At 31.0% G+C, this 19,533-nt stretch overlaps 1 protein-coding gene across 2 annotated transcripts in view; it reads right to left on the bottom strand.

The window, feature by feature from the left end:
• Positions 1-1,332: 1,332 nt before the first annotated feature.
• The window catches only part of LOC149419856 (uncharacterized), a 39,457-nt gene continuing 21,256 nt past the window's right edge, over positions 1,333-19,533 (bottom strand). Inside the window, exons 1-2 of one of the 2 annotated variants that reach the window (XM_089637062.1) lie at positions 18,397-18,554; positions 1,333-2,389 (exon numbers count right to left, since the gene is read on the bottom strand). In XM_089637062.1, coding sequence (XP_089493188.1) covers positions 1,859-2,389; positions 18,397-18,405 — 540 coding nt within the window. In that variant the 5' untranslated portion in view covers positions 18,406-18,554 and the 3' untranslated portion in view covers positions 1,333-1,858. Of the gene's footprint in view, positions 2,390-18,396; positions 18,555-19,533 lie in introns of those variants that run through there. The other variant, XM_089637063.1, reaches the window with a different exon arrangement.

Genomic DNA, 19,533 nt, shown 5'->3' with positions numbered 1-19,533 from the left:
AATTACACGTGGTTAACAAAAGGAGTCGCAAGCACAGAGGACTTCTGACTGATGTACTTTCGAACTTAACTGACTTAGTCATAATTATTTGATTTATGTATTTTTAGTCCGACATTTTTGAACGTAACGAATTATGACTAATACGAGTTAATCAGCATTACGGATTAACTCGTATTCGTCATGTTGGTTTTGAAGCTATGAGAATGAAGAATACATCAATTTCTATGGTTTTGCGTGCTTTTAATTCTTAATTTTATCATCATTACCTGACTCCCCAAACTCCTTAAAAATGAAAATAAACGTCAGTATTGCCAATATTATATATTTTATAGATATTACCCAGTTAAACGTTAAACTTGTAGAAATTCAATACATGGCAGCGGGTTGCCTCCTTTTTTAATTTTATATCTAGTGAAATCGTCCTTAGGTACCTCCTTAAAAAGTACTCACTCCCAGGCGTTTTTGCTCTAGGCTCCAGAGTTGTAGATATTATAAGAGTCATCTTGGCGAGATATCACCATTCTGAATCTAAAGGTTGTTCAAATAGCTTTAGACATATTTCGCGAAAACATATATATTTATATATAAATAGGTACTTTCCTTAGCCTTTCTCCTTCCTGCCTGCTTTCCGTCCCAACTCCCTTCAGCCTCACAAAAAACCTTAATATATGAATTATATAATACTAGCTGTCGTTAATCCAGTAGTGCTCAGTTTTGTATCACTGGATAGTGTCATACCTTCTTCGGGCATCCTCAACTTTTTCTACCGTTCACTTTCATTTCACGTATTTTTCTTAGACCCCTCCTTCGTTCATCACATATGCCACATTTTACAACACTCATTGAGCGTCTCCGACTTTTTATGCGATTCACTACCGTAGGCACACCATATTAAACTAAATTGTATCGACTTAAATTCTTATCCTTATCTCATTCCAGAAATAGTGCGTTAAGTCTTCCTCGTGCATCCCCACTTCTTCTGCCAATTAAACACTTCTAGGAGAAGCTTTGCAATTTTAAGCAAAATCTGTCCAGTAGATTTTTGAGATTTTACATCGACATTTATTTAAACGGATGAATTTGAAAAGTCATAGTTGCACCCAATATATAATAATTTGCTTTAAAGTATTTAAATTTCAATGATTTTATATCTTTCAGAAGTGCACTGGATTTGGTTAGATCGTGGAATAAATAGAAAGCTCATTATTCACCTTTGTCATTTCTTTGTATGACCTTAAAGCTGGAAAATACTTATTCAAAAGAACTTACCCATAATAATTAGCTGCCTCATGAATTAACTTTAGGATCCAAAAATTTTAAAACGAAAATTATTTTTTTCTGTCAGAAGTATTTTATTACAAAATCCTAAAGTTTATAAATATCAGGTTATGCGTAATTATGTACAAAGTTTGTTTCATAACAGTCATTACATTATACAGTTCTTTTTATTTTCAACAAACAGTTTTATATTGAAAACAATGCTATATTGAAACACACAGTTTCAATATAACATTGTTTAGACTGGCAAGGTATATTTTTGATGAAGAAATGTATAATTTTTGTATTTCATAACATTAACATTTTCAATAAGTTTAGAAATTTCACAGAAATTACGTGTGCAGGTTTTACAAAAACTATAGTTTTTTACAGTTATAGACCGTCAGATTCTATTCACTTCTCTGGTAGTTTTTTATGGTTCGTTCAAACATTTTCCATTTTAGTGTCTTATTTAAAATTTAACAAAAATATAAATAAAAATATTGTTTCAGTTAATCACAATCCATGTATTACTATTATCAATGTAAAAAAAGCTATCAGTGAAATGTCAAATCATAATTTTGTCAAAGATCTATATAAATTATCCTCTTGCACTTTGTACCTCTTCATTGTTGAAAATAAGCGATGGTTGATTGTATACATATCCTATCGGCTTAGGTGTTGTGGTGGTAGTTGTAAGAGGCCTCATTGTGGGTGGAGGTGTGGGATAGGTACCTGTGTAGGTATATTTGTACGATGAAGTCTTGTATGTAGGGTAGGTTCCTGTATAAGGAGGGAAGGTTCCGAGAGGTCTGTAGGTTGTGCTGACGGTTGTATAGGTTACACGTTGAGGGGTGAGATATTTGGGTCCAGGGGTAGATGCAGGCTTGGTGGTGGTGGGAGGAAGGTAGGTGTTTGGGGCAGTTGAGGGCGTATCGTAGCTGTATCCGGTGACTTTGGTTCCTTTACCAGATGACAGGATCTGGTTTTGGCGAGCGGGGATCTTGGCACTCTTGTAGCCGGAGTTAAAGTCGATGGTTTTAAAGACCTGGCGCTTCAGCTTGTTGGAGGGCCTCGCCTCCTGGCTGCTGACCACACAGGCCAGGGCCAGCATTAAGAATGCTAACGTTACCTGCAATAAAGGAAAAAAAAAATTACATACTTATTTTATCAAATATATTTCCTTATTTTTCTTTAAGACTCAAGGTCTGCGTAAACGCAAAAGTAAAAATCACTCTCAATGGAAATATGTCGTAATACCAGTTCCGATAAGCCTTCAAACTATATGCAACTAAAATATGGACAGTTGTTAGATTTTTTTTCTATTTTTTTGGTATTGGGACGAGTCATTTCGCAAAGACTGACATAGGTTATTTGATATATGGATATTATTTACTAGAAAAATGTATTATCAACAACAAAACGTCCTCTGTGGCATTGTAACCTATAACAGAATATCGCAATAATTATACACTTTCCTGCTAATGTTATAGCTATTACATTGTTAACTGCAGTGATATTTTATGCGCCTTTCGCATTCCTCAAGACAATTAAATACTAAATATATTATTTTCTTCGACGGATAGTATTATATGTGATCATTTATAAGCATGTTTATTAACAGTCGTAAATGAAATATACTATAGTATGTGAATAACGTTTGAAATACTTCACATATTTCTTATTTGAAATTGTTGGCAGCGGACCGTGCAACTTTCTGCTACGACAATAAACTTGTGTGGTTAATAGATTTAAGCAATAATCGTAGTAGTCAGAATTGGAAAGGGAAACGATTAAATTTCATGCATTGACATATTAAATATTGGTATTTAAACTATTTCGATTATTTTTAACCAAGTATAATGTAATCATACTGTGCCTATCGAGAATGTTGATGCACCAGCGAGAAACTTAGCAGAACTGTTTATATTTATGGTAAAGTTGATGTCATCGTTCGTTTTTTCTTCGACTGTTTCTTAGATAAGTAATAAAACTTGTGGAACAAACTACTGGCATTCCTCAGTTCTCCCTTATTTACTCCAGGCCTCTTCACGATACTTCTCCTAACTCACCTCGCATCTTCACCCAAACAGGTGGGCAGAGGAGTTCTTGTGAGGTATTACATAAATAATACCAGAATTGTCAGATAACCTATTCAGTGTTTAATTTTTCATTATTACATACCGCATTTTCAAAAACTCTAGCGAGTTTAGTAAAAAAAATTGTATGATCCCAAAACAATAAATCCGTTAAAACAGTGCATTGTTGTGTGAAAATTAGGCATTGAGTTGAATAATTAGGTATTTTATCTCAATAACCGCGCTTTATCAATCTTAATCTATTCCTTCACTTAAAAACATTCTACAATTTTAGGGTTGACATAGTCCCTTAGTAGATAATATCATGTTTATAGGTTAGAAGACATTTCATAAGCCCCAGCATACCCTATTTCTAAAAAGTTTCTCGTTAACTCTTTATGTTTTAAAAAAATATATGTTATTTTCGAAGATAATATCAATACATTTGTAATGCCGAATCGTTAATTGTATGAAATTCCCTCGACAGAAAGAAATCTACATATAAAGCAAGCTCCGAAAATCATTAAAACACGTTTTGTTCTGTTATAGGCATCAGAAAATACACAATATTTTTAAATGCAACTAAAGCATTTGTCGAGAGATTTTTGCTCTATTTCAAACGAGTAATTAAATATTTTCACCCTTTTCGATTAATAATTATCGTTTTTTTAATATTAGCGCGCTTCCTCTAACATTTATATTTACATATCTCCCTTTTAAACTATCTTTGAACGCTTACTACGGGGCCTTAAACATTATTTCATTCACCACACGATTTTTTAGGACTAAGAAATTTATTTAACCCCTATAGTGATTTTTTTTTTCAACATTATGAAACACAGAAGAATTTCGCAAAAATTACTCATACCTTTAATAACATTTATAATACCTTTCTAAATGTTATTCCCTTTTAATAATAGTTTAATTTTTAAAAATTTTCCCGTACCAAATATCGAAAATATATTTTAGAAAATTTTTATTATTAAAAAATGTAAATAAAAAAATCTCATAGAAAAATAGGCATACTACAAACTTATGAGAAATAATAGCCAATTTATAATACCAATATATAAATATACATATTTATAATTATAATATAATATATATATTTATAATTCATAACCCAAATACAAAACCGTTATATCTTCTTGTTTCGATTTCTTAAAGACTTTTAAAAGCCCGACAATATTTGAAGATCCCTTAACGGCGCCCTTCAGATGATTTTGCATAAAAACGGCGCTATATATATCATCCAAATATAAAGCGGAAAACGTTATCTGTATCATATTGGAGGACTTCGTCGGCCGAGGAATTGAACTATGATGCCTTGGTGAAATCCAGACGCGATGGAAACTTAGACACTGACCAGTAATTTATTTCCCAAGCCTTAAAAATACAATAATCTACCAAATATAATGCACTGTATTAAAATATTTATAGTTCGGTTTGAGACATGAATCGAATGCATCATTTCAAATCAAATTAAAATTAATTTTGAATATTATTACATTTATTAAGATCCACCGAATCAAAAAATTTCCCATGAAAAATTCTACAATCTTATATATGTATCTCTCAAATCATAATACAAGTACAACAGTAAACATGGTACAAGCAATTAAGGCCAACGTGGAGTTTTATTTTACATGACTTGAACAAACACTCGTAGTACAAACATTAAATATTTGATCACTCCGAGATATGCATCTGTCGACATAACGTCAACAGACGTCCAATTATTATAGACGCGAATGGAAAGGCATATTAAACATGATACAATAATTCAAATTTAATGTAAACAGCTTAAATCAAATCGTATCGAGTATCTTTTGGAAATATCTAAAGAAATCTTTCACATATTCTTTGTAAACATATCATCGTAGACGGCATTTTATTAATAGAAGTCACCTATTCTAATTATTATCATCCTAATATTAATTTTATTATTAGAAGTCACCTATTCTAATTATTATCATCCAAATAATCATGTTGTTAATAGAAGTCACCTATTCTAATTGTTATCATCCTAATATTAAGTTTATTATTAGAAGTCACCTATTCGAATTATTATCATCCTAATATTCATTTTATTAACAGAAGTCACCTATTCTAATTATTATCATCCGAATATTCATTTTATTAATAGAAGTCACATATTCTAATTGTTATCATCCTAATATTATTTTTATTATTAGAAGTCACCTATTCGAATTATTATCATTCTTATATTTATTTTATTAATAGAAGTCACCTATTCTAATTATTATCATCCGAATATTCATTTTATTAATAGAATTTACCTATTTTAATAATTTTCATCCAAATATTCTCTTTATTAATAGAAGTCACATATTCTAATTGTTATCATCCGAATACTAATTTTATTTTTAAACTCGTAGCCTCTTATGTAATTCAGATTTTTTTAAATGTTAATATAACAAATTACTTCGTATTTTTATGATAACTCCCAACAATTTTTAAGTTTTCGGTCAAACGCATGAAAATTTCAGGTGGTTTTGAGGTTAAGAAGTCTATTAGTTGAATTTTACAAGACATGTCATTTGAAGTGGTTTTTTTCATGTTTTTTAATAGAGAGCAGTTTTTTTTATGAATAAATGAGGCAGCTGTGAAATAACTTCAAAACCGAGATTTCGATAAAATTAATTTAAATTTACGATATGATACGTCTTCCCTTTCGTTTTTCTTGAACATGTTCTCAAGGCAACCTAGTTGTTGGCAATAAATCCAACGAATCAATGATAGTTACATTTGTGCGAAAGTAAATCACGATTGGTAGTTCGATCCTTTGTTTCACCAGATGCAAAACATTACCTTACATGGACGAACACCAGCTGAGCTGTCGCCCGACGATTTGCTTGTGAAGACAAAAGGACTTGCCGAAAACGATCGTTTTTTATTCTCGGTACTTCATATTATAATAAGGTCAATAAAACAATATAATGACATCGAAAATGTTAAGCGAAACCTTGAGCAACGATCAAGAATCAAGAATGCTACGATCTTATCAATTGATTATATTTTTTACAAGTCTATCTACAATTTGTCCACACTCATACAATGATTTATTCTCAATAACATGTTGGGATTCTTATAAAACCTCTTTCTTTCGTTTACTCAAAATGTGGATATGTAGGTAACAAATGTTTTAACGATTTTATAAATAGATGTCTACGCTATTCACTACAATTATTATTTTTATCACATTATTCCCGATTGAAAAGTAAGCGGCAAACAAACCCAACACATGTCAGATAAGATTCGATTTTTAAAATTTCTCCATTGGTATCAATAAAAGTCAAGACCTTTTCAAGCATATTACTTTATCAATAAAAAATATCATTAATTTCACCAACTCAATGAATCGGTGGGAATCGTAAATGGAAGGGTAATCATTACATAACTATGCCGCATCGATGTGTGGTTTTTCTGACAAAATCACAGGCTGTTGTCCTCGTTGTTGGGCAACAAGTTCTAATGGGTGTTACACGAGATAAAGCTCCATTCATTAAATACCTTATATTATATGATATGACTCCTTGCGATTATGCAATAGTTAACTCGATATTATTTAAAGTAACTATGAAGGAACATCCCGCCTTCTGTGATTCGCTCTCGGGTTTTAAACTATGTTTTAACTGTCTGAGAATAACTGCTTTCAACTATTTTAAATAGGTATTATAACAATTATTGGTAAGTCAAACATAAATCACGGAAATTATTGATTCATTTAAAAAACAAAACGCATCAATAGGAATTTGTTTGGGATGTTTCACAGTGATTTTGTATTGATTTTTTTTTTAAAGTTTTTTTTGGTCATTTGAATTAATACCTGACAACAGTCTTTACATCTCCAATATCAGTATATTGTGAAGATGAAGGGAGTGAGAAAGGTAAGGAGATGGGGAAAATGAAGGTTGGGACTGTTGGTTTCTCATATTTTTAAGGTATCAAAGCTTGCTGTGAGACTCTTTTCACAAGGTATTCAAAACAATTATCATTGAATATTGGCTGGTAAAATATAAAAATCTTCAAAATTATGAATTTACCAAATAATTTTCAAACGTGTCACCAATTTGTTCAGTAATCAAATATGTTACATAATATTTGTTTGCCCTCGGTGGTGTAGTAGTTGATACTTTGAACCAGGAGGTAACAGTTTCAATATCAAAAAGAAATCGTATCAGTTGATATTCAGTAAGGTATCGTTTTCAAGTTAGATTCAAGGTATTTTTGAATAATCTTTATATTTCAAAGCATTTTTAGTATTACGAATTTGAGGAATTTTATAATGATTTTGAATGGAAAAATTGTCAAAGTAACCTTAAACTAAAAAAGGTTCACCATTAATGAAATAAATAAAAAATTGTAATGAAAGCCTGGCATGGTCAATCAACTGTGAATTCTTGTAAACAAACAATATTAATAAGCGAATATGTAAGAAAAAAATCATGAATTTGAATAAAGTTAATAGTTTGCTCCAAGAAAAGGCATTTGGGCATGAAAGTGACCTCGTGGTTTATACATTAATTTATATTAATAGTATAAATTATATCACATGTACCGATGAAATATACCATTAGTGTGAAACCGCATAAGAGTCCCAACAGTTCCCAAACGTCTGGAGCCATTGAGACTATGGCATTCCCAAATGGGGTATATTGTGAGGCTGAAAAAAGTGGGGAGGGGATAGAGAATGGGAAGAGGAAGGTCAGGAAGTACCTGGCTATTCAGATCTGGTAAATAAATACGGCCAAAGACATTTCAAGCAACGTTTCAATTCTGAATGGTGGTCTTACACCAGGGCGGTACTGAGAGTACCTTCCACTCTGGAACGTGCCGCAAATATACGATAAATTAGTTGTTGTTTTTTTTTTTTATTATTTATTATTGAATTTTTTTTTATACATACAAAATATAAGAAATAAATGTACATAATTAAAAAAAAAATCCCACGAAGGCGAAGCCTGAGTTTGGGTATTATAAGTATTTTTATCTTATTTCCATGGTTTAAGTGGGGATACAATATCAAATATAAATTTAAGTTATTTTAAAAGAGCTACTGTAGAAATGCAATACAAGAAACTAAATCATGAAATATGTAAAAGTTTTAAAATAACACAAAAAATAAGGTAAATACTAGTTTTTAAAGAAGACATCTTAAAAAGTGAATTAGCAGACAAAGCATTACAAACAATAAAATATTCCGCTGTTTTGTATGTATGTAAAACAAACAAAAAATAATCTCTACATGGATATAAATGTTACAGGGAGCTTTGCTAAAACTTAGAAGAAAAAATATCTAGTTCAGTGTTTTTTAGCCAAGATTTGATGTACTTTTTAAAAGATTGAAGGTTTACACACGTGTCCCTTTTAAAGGTTGTACATAAAGAATTATATATTTTTGGAGCAATAAAGCTAATATGCCTTTGGGCCAACCTGGTTTTGCAGTGAGGCACAGCATATTCACAAGCGCCATGTCGTTGGCTGGCACGATTTGAATTTTTAATAAAGTTGTTTGGTCGCGTATAAATAAATTTAAGACATTGAGCACTATAGGTCTGCTTAAGGTCCAAAATTTCAGTTTCTTGGAACAATTGTTTAGAGGGATAGGATTTAGTTTTTTGGTAAATTATTTTAATAATTGATTTTTGGGTACATTATCTTAATAATTGAGTTGTTTGTGAAATATCACAAATTAATCGAAAAATTTACTTGCGCACGACGGGATTGAACCCATGATCTCCAGCTTGCAAGTCAAGAGACTTACCCGTGGACCACGATGCCGTGAAATGCAAGCAAGATTTTTTTTGAGATGTTGTATGTTGCACGTACAAAAAGTGTTAATATCACTATTTGTACATGTTTATTATAACTTTATTTTATTGACGTACTCTAGTAATTTTTAAAATTGTCATTCGTGTCTTTGTATACTTACTGATCATTATTTACATGTTTTATTTTTTATTTTAAAAAGCACTCCTTTCCTAAAACGCAAGCACCAGCTTACAGCTGGAAAATTATGTAACGTGTGTAAAAAAATGTAACAAAAAATGATTTAAAAGACTGTCGTAAGGTATGAAAAATAAAAATGTAATTTATTAGTCATAATCACAGAGAAGACATTGCCTACTTTCATTGACCGAAAATGTCGCAAACCGAACAAATTTATTAATAATTTATTCAAAGACGAGGCACAAAGTCTATAAACTGGATACAAATGACCGCAAAGAGCCACGCCGCGCCGGAATAGGCTTGTCCTTGAAACGATTTGCAACCAATTTTATGGAAACAGGTTGAATCTCGATGCGGCCAAGTTAACACTGAAAGTTGTTGTGGGCAGGAATTGTAAAGGTGATGAATCCCACGTTAAATGTCAAACGTCAGATATTACGTGTCTTCTTATATCGCGGCTGGAGCAAAAGGAAAATCATATATTTTTTTTTTAAATATTGGTTTATTTGTCTTTAGTCATATTGCTTATTTAAGAGAGTTTAGGATAACAATAACTTTTTTTTTCGGAATAAATTTATTGAGTAAAACCTCAAATTGTAATATTTAAATATTGAAGACAATATTAGTGATTTCTAAACGAAAATCTGAAACAGAAAAATCAGAAAAGGAAACGGTCACATCTGGGACTCGAACACAGGACCCTTGTCTTTCCGGGACAGTGCTCTACCAATGAATAGGGTCCCATTAGCTCAGTTGGTAGAGCACTGTCCGGAAAGACAAGGGTCCTGGTTTCGAGTCCCAGATGTGACCGTTTCCTTTTCTGATTTTTCTGTTTCAGATTTTCGTTTAGCAATCACTAATATTGTCTTCAATATTTAAATAACTTATTTTATAACCCAACTTCTCCAGCACTTATATTTCAAAGTTACATAACTCACGATGTAAACTATTCTACAGGCTATTAATGGCCTCCGTGGTATAGGAAAAAGACTCTCGACTAGCTAGAACGGAGGTTGCGGGTTCAATTTCCGACGTGCACTAGTAAATTTTATTTGTTCAATTTGTGTTATTTCACAATTTAGTCATTTAAAATAATACATAAAATATTTGCGGCACGTTCCAATGTGGAAGATACTCTCAGTATCGCCCTGTTGTGAGACCACTATTCAGAATTGAAAAGTTGCTCGAAATGAACCAGATCTGAACAACCAGGTACTTCTTCACTTTAATGTTTCTCATCTACATTCTCTCCCCACTACCTTCGGCTTCACAACATACCCCAATCGGTGATGCCATAGTCTCACTGACTCCATTCGGTTGTAAGCAATTGGGACTCTTGTGAGGTTTCACATTAAAACATAAAATATTTTGTGACGTCAACCTTGAAATTCTACATAGCACAGCAATCGCGAGGCGTCAAAATTATTGTATTTTTCTAAAATCGGTATTTCAGACACACCAATGAAAACTGCTTCTGCCGGTATTTCAAAGAAAAGTTGTTCGAAGAACTAGCGTCATTGTTGAATATATTAATTTAATGAGAGTTTTTGTTTCATATATCGCAAGGCATCGGAATAAAACGTGCACCTTTAGATTCCATATCATCATGACGATCCGAGTTTCAAGAAATATATGTTTTTACCATCAGTACAAATGAGAAGCTGCTGTTTTGCGGAATGCATTACAGATATGCAATATAAATGGTCACAAAAATCGGAGCTGCAATGATGAAAAATACTTAAGTGCTTTTTAAAATTAAAAGTCACTATCGTTCTTAAATATTTTACAGATTGTGATCATTATTTTTGCAAACCTGTTTATTCTCCGGAATATACTTTCAATATTATCGCAATGAACTACAGTCAGAAATAAAACCTTAGTCAGAAATAAGCTTATTATAAAACCGCCATTACCTACCAATTATTTGTTAAAAATAAAGTTTTCAATAATAATATAATAATAATAAAATATCTTTATTTAAGAATTTTGCAACTATAACTAAGAATACATGTTAAGTGTTTATAGTGTACATTTGTTTATAAATTAGGTAGTAAATAGAATAAACAACAGAAAATAATGATATAAAAACAATAGCTAGCCTATGTAACAGATAGAAAAAGTTGAAGTTTATCCTAACCTGCCTCACTAGGCTAGCCTGTGTTAAGGCAGTCATTATAAATGTTTTTGAAGTGAAAATTCTTTACGCGCGTTATTCATTTTCGAGGACCGGAGTAAAACCGACTCATGACCGTCACGAAAAACCGTGATCATTTCGCTATAGGAGCCTATCTAATATTATATACTTAGTTTAGGTCACTCTCCAAACTCAGCTTCGCGGTCTAGAGGCAGAGCGCCCGACTGTCGTCGTGAAGAACCGAGGTTCGATCCCCGCTTAAACTATTTTCTTTTTGTGATTTTTTTAATACGAGGAAAAGTGATAAATGCTCTCATGCTGCGACTTTGTCAGGCATACATATAAGAAGATATCTACATGATTTGTAATAATGTAGTAAAAAATTACATAAATTTGTTAATTTTAACCGAGAGTCTCCCGAAATATCTAAATCCATTTAGTGAGACTCTAGACCAGCAGGTGTTCACTCGAGTAATTGGCTAGAAGTAACGGTCGGTACCTATATGATATTTTGGTCGAAATATAGCTTACAAATCGAGCCGGTAGAAGCGCTCGGTATTTTGATTTATATTTATTTTGAATCATTAAAATTACTAATCAAGGCCGATAACGCGACTAATTACCCTCGCAGACGTGTGTGACAAGTTTTTTTTAGTAAAAAACACAGCCGTAAGTGAGTTTTTCAAAATTTAGAAATGTTTTTCAAATTTAGACTCCATACGGGTATGAGACTGTTAAAACACGATAGATCTTTTCCAAAACGGACAAATATACGGAAATATTTTTAAAAACGACAGATATGACTTCACACTGCCGATATATCTTTGATTCGACCCTATATAAAGCGTTAACGAGACGTTATGTGATATTATTCATTTGCCGTGTTTGAAAACGAAAATTTGCGCGGGACAAGTCAATTGAGGAGTACACGTTGTATACGCGGTTCTCGTCGCGCGAGATACCTCTCCTCGCGGTCTAGAGGCAGAGCGTTCGACACTCGTTATGCAGGACCCGGGTTCGAATCCTATATTTTTATAACTTTTAATTTATTTTTATCACATGCTACTTATAAATTTGTCAATATAAGGAATCTTGTTAAACGTTCATTTGTTAACAACACGCCTATAAATAAATTTATGCTTTTTAAAACTATAATGTACAGCATTCTGAATAATAGTGATATGAAATGAAAAGCGAGAAAGAAGAATACTAAAAGTTTCCCTTCCGTCGTGCGTAGGCTTGCCACACACTGTATTTTTTAAAATGACTGCCTTAGCATTGAATGAATTTAAATTCATATGAATATACCTACACTTATATTATAATATAATAGCTCAATATTTTTGTTAGATCAATAATTCGAATTTGGGTATGGACAACGATGAACGTCCTATTATTATTTTTGATTCAAATCATAATGTTCATTTGAAATTTTTTTGAATGAGCATTGTTCAATCTGTTTACAACGTACCTTAAATTTATTTGGCCGAAATTAGTATCTATGCGTTACATTCATTTGGAGTAAATCTTCGTTTTATTGTTTCGAGTTCAGCGAGTATTTAAATTGTTTGTATAGTATTCATATATGTTGGTATATAGGTTTGCGATGATTGTTTTTTTGTGTATATTTTCCGGACGTCAAACACATTCATAACATTAAAGATTAAGTTGGAGTCTGTAATTAGAGGTTGCCTGATGATTATTTTGATTGTGGTTTTCTTTGCTTTTATGATTGGGTCTAGTGCAGATGAAGTGCCACATAAAATGCTTAATGATGATGAGACGATTCGTGATTTCTTTAGAAGAAGTATACTTTTGCAATACTTATTTACCTTACGCAGTTTTATTTTCAGTTGTGTATGTAAAAGAGTGGAATCGTTCAGTACCTGGAATATTTATTTGTGTAATAAATGTATGATTCCAAAGTTTACTGTCCTTAGAAACATACATTCGGCGGTAACCACGGTGTCGAAACCCGTTTTTTAATTAAATATTTATATTTAAACTTTGAACATCTTTGGTAAACTATTTTTTTTATTATTTTAAAATTGGAATATTTTTTCTTAAAATCGAAATACATGCAGTTATTTTGAAATTGACCTCTATTTAGTAAACAATTAGTTACCCGGAGAACAGATGTTAGGTGGAAATGTTGTATTTGTTCTATCGTCATTTCAACGGAAAGTGTTACTGGTGTTAACATCATTAACCTCTTTGAAAACGGTAGTTCGAAAATAGTTTAATTTATAAATACACGTTTGAGATGAGAAAGCGTTATTTTTAATTTCTTCTTTAAACTCAATAACTTGACCATTTTTCGAATTTTTAGCATTTTTATCCACTCTCTATATTTTTTAAACTAAGTTTTGTAGTTTTTCTTCTGTAAAATACGTTTTTTATAATAAATCTTTTGAATATCTATTCTATCTGTTATATGAATATCTATTCCTTACAAAAATAGTGAAACTTAAAATTAATAGATGACGAGTAGTGCTATATCAAAAGTCGGCACCATACAAAAAATGTGTTTTGCAACAGCATATAAATTGTTGGTTCAATCGCATATATGTTCATAAGTATATATAACAGCAATAGCAAATAAATTGATTGTTCGTTCGCATATATGTAGATAAATGAAGATAACAACAACAGCATATAAATTGTTGCTTACATAAGTGTACATATATGCGAATGATCAACGACTTATATGGCATTGCAAAGTTACACACCGATTTGCTCTTTGACGAATGTATAACTACGAATTAATAAATTTTAACCCATTTATTCACAATTGTTTCTTGTGTTGCATAATTTGTTTTTTTTAATTTTTCCATTAAAGTATAAGTTCATTCCAAAGATAATCTTGTATTCAAATATCTTTGGTTAACACAAATAATTCTCTAATGTTGGTTGAGTAAGTTTTCATAGTCAACTCTAACAGAAAACGGAAATTATTTCGAATGATTTTCATCAAGCCTTGTATTAAATCACATTAAAATTTATCTTTGTATTTTTACCTAACAACCATAAATGTATGTTCTAACAAATCGGCAGCTGTTTACAGTGGATACCGGCAAATATTCACTCTAACCTTAAGGCAAGGTGTCACATATTATATAGTCAAAAAATGTTGTTGCGTAACGCGAATTCAATGACATCAATGTAGGTAACATATTATAATTTACACATTAAATTAATGGATAGCATTGAAAGAAGGACGCTCTCATCTTCAAAACTTGTTTAAGAATTTCATTATCAGTTGTGTGTCGTTTGCACACGATGAAATAAATATTTTTTCTGAATTTACGAATAAATTTTAAGGTAATTAAAATGATCTTCCGGTAATTATTTTATTTTTGAAATTTTATGGAAATATATATATACTAATTTAATTTTTGAAGATGAGGAAATCAATAAAAAGGTCAAGAAATTTTTTTGGAATAGATAGTTGATCAAGATGTCCGGTTAGTAATTAGAATGAATAAATGTGTTAGGTTTTCACCCAGATATCATGGGTTCAATACTATGTTAGATTAGTCCTCCGTATATATCCTACGCTTATAATTATGCAATTAGGAGGAATTCAAATAATATCAAGGTATTCGTTAACTGGTTTTTAGAAAATAAAATTAATTTGTAGTTTTATTTTTTTTTTGTTTTTATCAATAACATTTGATGTAAGACTGTTTGGTTGTTGTTTTTTCCACTTTTCCCTTTTATTTAAATGTCAAACCAAAAAAAGGTGTTCAATACGTTTTTTATTTAAGTTGTAGTGCTATTTTAAATACATTTATTTGTATTTCGTTTTTGTTTTCGTGAATGAATGAATACAAATCTAGGAAGTGAAAATTAATCCATTCTCAAATGAGCTGAAATCGGCAGATAGACTCGTTGTTGATGACAATGCATTCTTTTAACTTTTGTTGGCAATGACAAATACATACGCGGAAATTTACGAATTTCTCTGAAATAGAATGACATTGCAGTAGTTAACATACGAAATAAATGTTAAGCAGTTATCCTAATGGAGGAGATTCAATCATCAGTAAAACAATTTGTTTTTATTTTTAAAAGACATTTTAAAAGTCCACAGTTAATAAAAATTGATTTTGTATAGTAAAAGAAAATGTTGTTTTCGTGTTGATTTTTTTTTCATTTAACTACATCCATATTCACAATATTTCTTCCACGACTTAAAATACTCAAGGTTTTTATTAATTATTAAGAGGAACGAACGCAAATGAGGGAATATTTTGAAAACAACTTTTCGCTCACTTGTAACTTTTTAAACTTATTTTATTACTGTCGCTGCTTTTGATTTGCACAGTTATATTCGCAACAAAACCCGTTGTATAATATTTAAAGTGTATTAACAATACAGTTTATTTCTGTTCGTGAAAAACGGACCGCTTAATGTAAAGGAGTAAATAATGCCCTTTTAAGCAATCATCGACCAAAACAGTAGATTTTGAAAAATACCGGTTAAGCTTTTGTGTGCCTGTTGCAATTTACGAATAAATTCTTTAAAATTTTGAAATAAGCATCAAACGACATTTAAAAAAAATAACTGTTCTCAATTGCAACATATATGTTTGTTTTTGTTTCAACGTAATCGTTTTATGAATGTCAAAGCATAAGTAAAACAAATGAAGAGTCAATTCAGATAATAAGATGGAGTATTTGTGCATAAATAACGAGTTACTCTACGCTTATTTGTCTTCCAAGTTATTTTACTTTTACAATCCTTCGGTTAAAATACATGTACAATTAAGTATTAACCACACCTTTTATTGGATTGGCAAGAACGTACACTGATACAAAATAATTGTTTCGCCCTATTGGACTTTCAAATGCAATTCAATCGCTTGGTTGAAAATAGAACCTGTTCAAATTTGTAAAAACTCCAATTATTTTTTTGTGATTTAGAAATCTGTCAATTAAAATACTTTTTTTTACCCTGCCACGGTATCTTTGAAACGTGTTAGTGACATTGGTACTCAGAGCCCAATACCTTACATTAAGAGTTATGTTTTGTACAACCGGAAAAAAAATACATATAAAAAACATTTAATTAACATTGTTAAAGTATGCTTAGTTGTTTCCAATAGTAATTCTACAATGCTCAACTTTACAATATATACATTATAACATATAATATGATTTCTTTTAATAATATCGTTTTTTTTAATTTTTGACTTCTGGAAATAACCGGCATTTGTGAAAAGTTTACAAATTGATCAATTTTAAGAGGAAGCCAAAGATATGTGTATATTTTTAGTGTACCTTATATCGTAACGAATACAATTCGCTTGATAATCAGACAAAAAAACCCTCAGTTTCGAGCGCAAAAGTATCTTTTATTAATTTTGTGGATTTTACAAGAAAGATAGTCAAAAAATCAAATCAAAACACATAATCCTATCCATAACATTATATTTTTTAAAGATGTTTTTTATATCATATAGTTCTAATGCAAAAATATGTTTTTTGTAGTTTACGCTTATATTTTTTTAATAAAGTAATTAATATTGTAATACATATTTTAATTCTACTCAACCAAAACGATAGGAAAAGTTTCAATTCATCCAAAACAAATTTTTAGTGCTCTTAATTTTTACCGATCCGTGGTAAAGATTAATCTAAATAGTGATTTCACGTTAAGCTTCGTCTTTAAATTTTATTGTCACGTACACAACCAACTATCTCACTCACTCACTAACCAATATAGGTTGTATGATCTAGGCAACAAGTTTGGGAGTAATGTTGGTATATTTACTGACTCCATTTAAAGAATAAGGGGGTTGACAAATTACAGCATATCGCTCGCCGATCAATCCGCACAATCCCAATGGAAATATATGGCGACCGATATGCAGAAATACTACTTTTACATGTTTTAATTACATAAATTCAAATTCAGTTTAACAGTTTTTCTATACTGCATGTTTCAACACTTTTGGTATCATAAATACATCTCGTTCTTATAATTTATGTTAAAGACCAGTTGGTTATAAAATCAAATAAAATAAAATATTTATTTAGGTAACAAGATATTCATATTTGAATAGGATAAATTTTTCATATAATCACACCTACATGAAAGTTTTAGAAAAACATGTGACTGTTATTTAAAACTTTTCAACATTTTTAACCATAGTCGCTCTTTTAAAAATAGATGATTCAATTCCTTCGAATCATAATAATAATCCTGTTGAAAACCTTATTCACTGATAAATATAATATTTGTGCAGGCGTTAGTATTTACGGACATCGTATAATTTATTTGATTGCATAATGTTCCGAGAATAATATCATTTTTAGAAATGTCAAGTCTTGCTTTGCCAATATTTTCAGAATCATTTAGCAAGAAGTTGCAATAGCATTTACAATAGGCAGAAGACAAAATTGTTTGAGAGAAAATATACGTTTTTATAATACTTTATACGATAATTTGAACGAATTATGTTATTTTATCCTTTGTACGAACAAACAAATAAAAATACGTATGAGAAATATACCTACAAAAATAGTTGAGCATTTTTTTAAAGATTTCTAAGCTTTAAATGAAAAAAAATGCTAAACTTACAAATATTCAATTATAGTAAATGAAAAACAAAAAAATAACATATTTTTGCTTTTTACTAACCACGTTTTTAATTATTTAAAAAAAATTAAGCCCTTTGATATACATCCACCGCAAAGAGCTAAATTACATTTAAATTAATTTGGCAATCGTTCTAACTAACCAACAAAGCATTTAATTTTAACTACAAAATATCTACACCATGGAGCACATGAAAAAATACGCAGGGTAACGTGTTTTCCCTTATTTGAAAATTTTGTTTTGCACTTCGGAGGGTTTCGAACCTACATTTTTTGGCTGTTTAAAACAATACAATGATTACAAAGTAATATTCGTCTATTATACACAATAGAGTCAATGCAGCAACTGACCTTTTGCATGTTGGTATTAATCACTGATATCCCACAGAATAAAGCACAAGCACAGAAGAAGTTCGTTCACTCTCGAGAGGTCCACCCGACTGAATCTTCAAGCTCACTTCGTATTGAACTAAGGCGCGTAAAGGCTAACGATCTTTGGTTGTAGGAGGAGTATAGGACCTTTATATATACGTGCGGTTAAGGTTACCTGACTAGCCTTCCACCATGGTAGTAGACAAACTAGTATGGGGCTTGCGTTGCATGATTAGTTCAATACCGTCCTCCAGTTATCATCATCTCCTAGATATTACTGGTTTTATGCGTAGTATAAAGGGTAAAAAATTAAAGGTACTGTACTCTTTCGTGCTTAATTGTTCGAAGTAATGAGAAAATGTGTTCCAACAAATATGTCCAAAAACAAATATAACCGGTTGGTGGCTGAGTTTATATCGTTTTGGTCCCACCTAGGCGTAGTGTGTTCAATTCCCTGGCTGGCTAAGTATTCCATCACAACACAAGCAAGATTTTCCACTTACTGATATTATAATCTATCGATTTTCAATGTTCATTATAAGATTTGGTGTTTTATTTTATTTAATAAACATTTTTTTCTCATTTATACAGACATATACTAGTCATTACTTATAAACATGGTGTAAATATTACGCAGCGCGTAAAGTCAGAATTTTGACTTATCAACCATGGTGTTCGTTTGGTTAAAACTGTATCAAACCAGGTTCAAGGCCAGCTTTACCGACATTCGCTACAAACTAAATAAATAATGTTTGGCAAATAAATATAATATTATATCAAAAATAGGCAAGACAAGTTACACACTACACTTACAAGTGTCTGGTATTGCAATTTTAGGAGCAACTTTACTGCAATGGAGTTTTTAGAAAATTCCTGAAATGGTCCTGTAACCTTTCACTGAATTCCTAATAATAATTTTAACATTTTCAGTCATTATGACAGAGGCTGCAGGTTCTAATCCCGGCGTGCGCAAGTAAATTAATTGATTAATTTGTGGCATTTCACAATTAACTAATTTAAAATAAAATGTATATTTGCGGCATGTTCTAGAGTGGATGATACTCTCAGTATCGCCCTGGTGTAAGACCACTACTCAGAACTTAAATGTTTCTTGAA

The sequence above is a fragment of the Hesperophylax consimilis genome, chromosome 11 (assembly GCF_061612785.1).
Source record: "Hesperophylax consimilis isolate HC1 chromosome 11, BYU_Hcon_1.0, whole genome shotgun sequence".
Lineage (NCBI taxonomy): Eukaryota > Metazoa > Arthropoda > Insecta > Trichoptera > Limnephilidae > Hesperophylax > Hesperophylax consimilis.
This window is presented reverse-complemented; position numbering and strand designations above follow the sequence as displayed.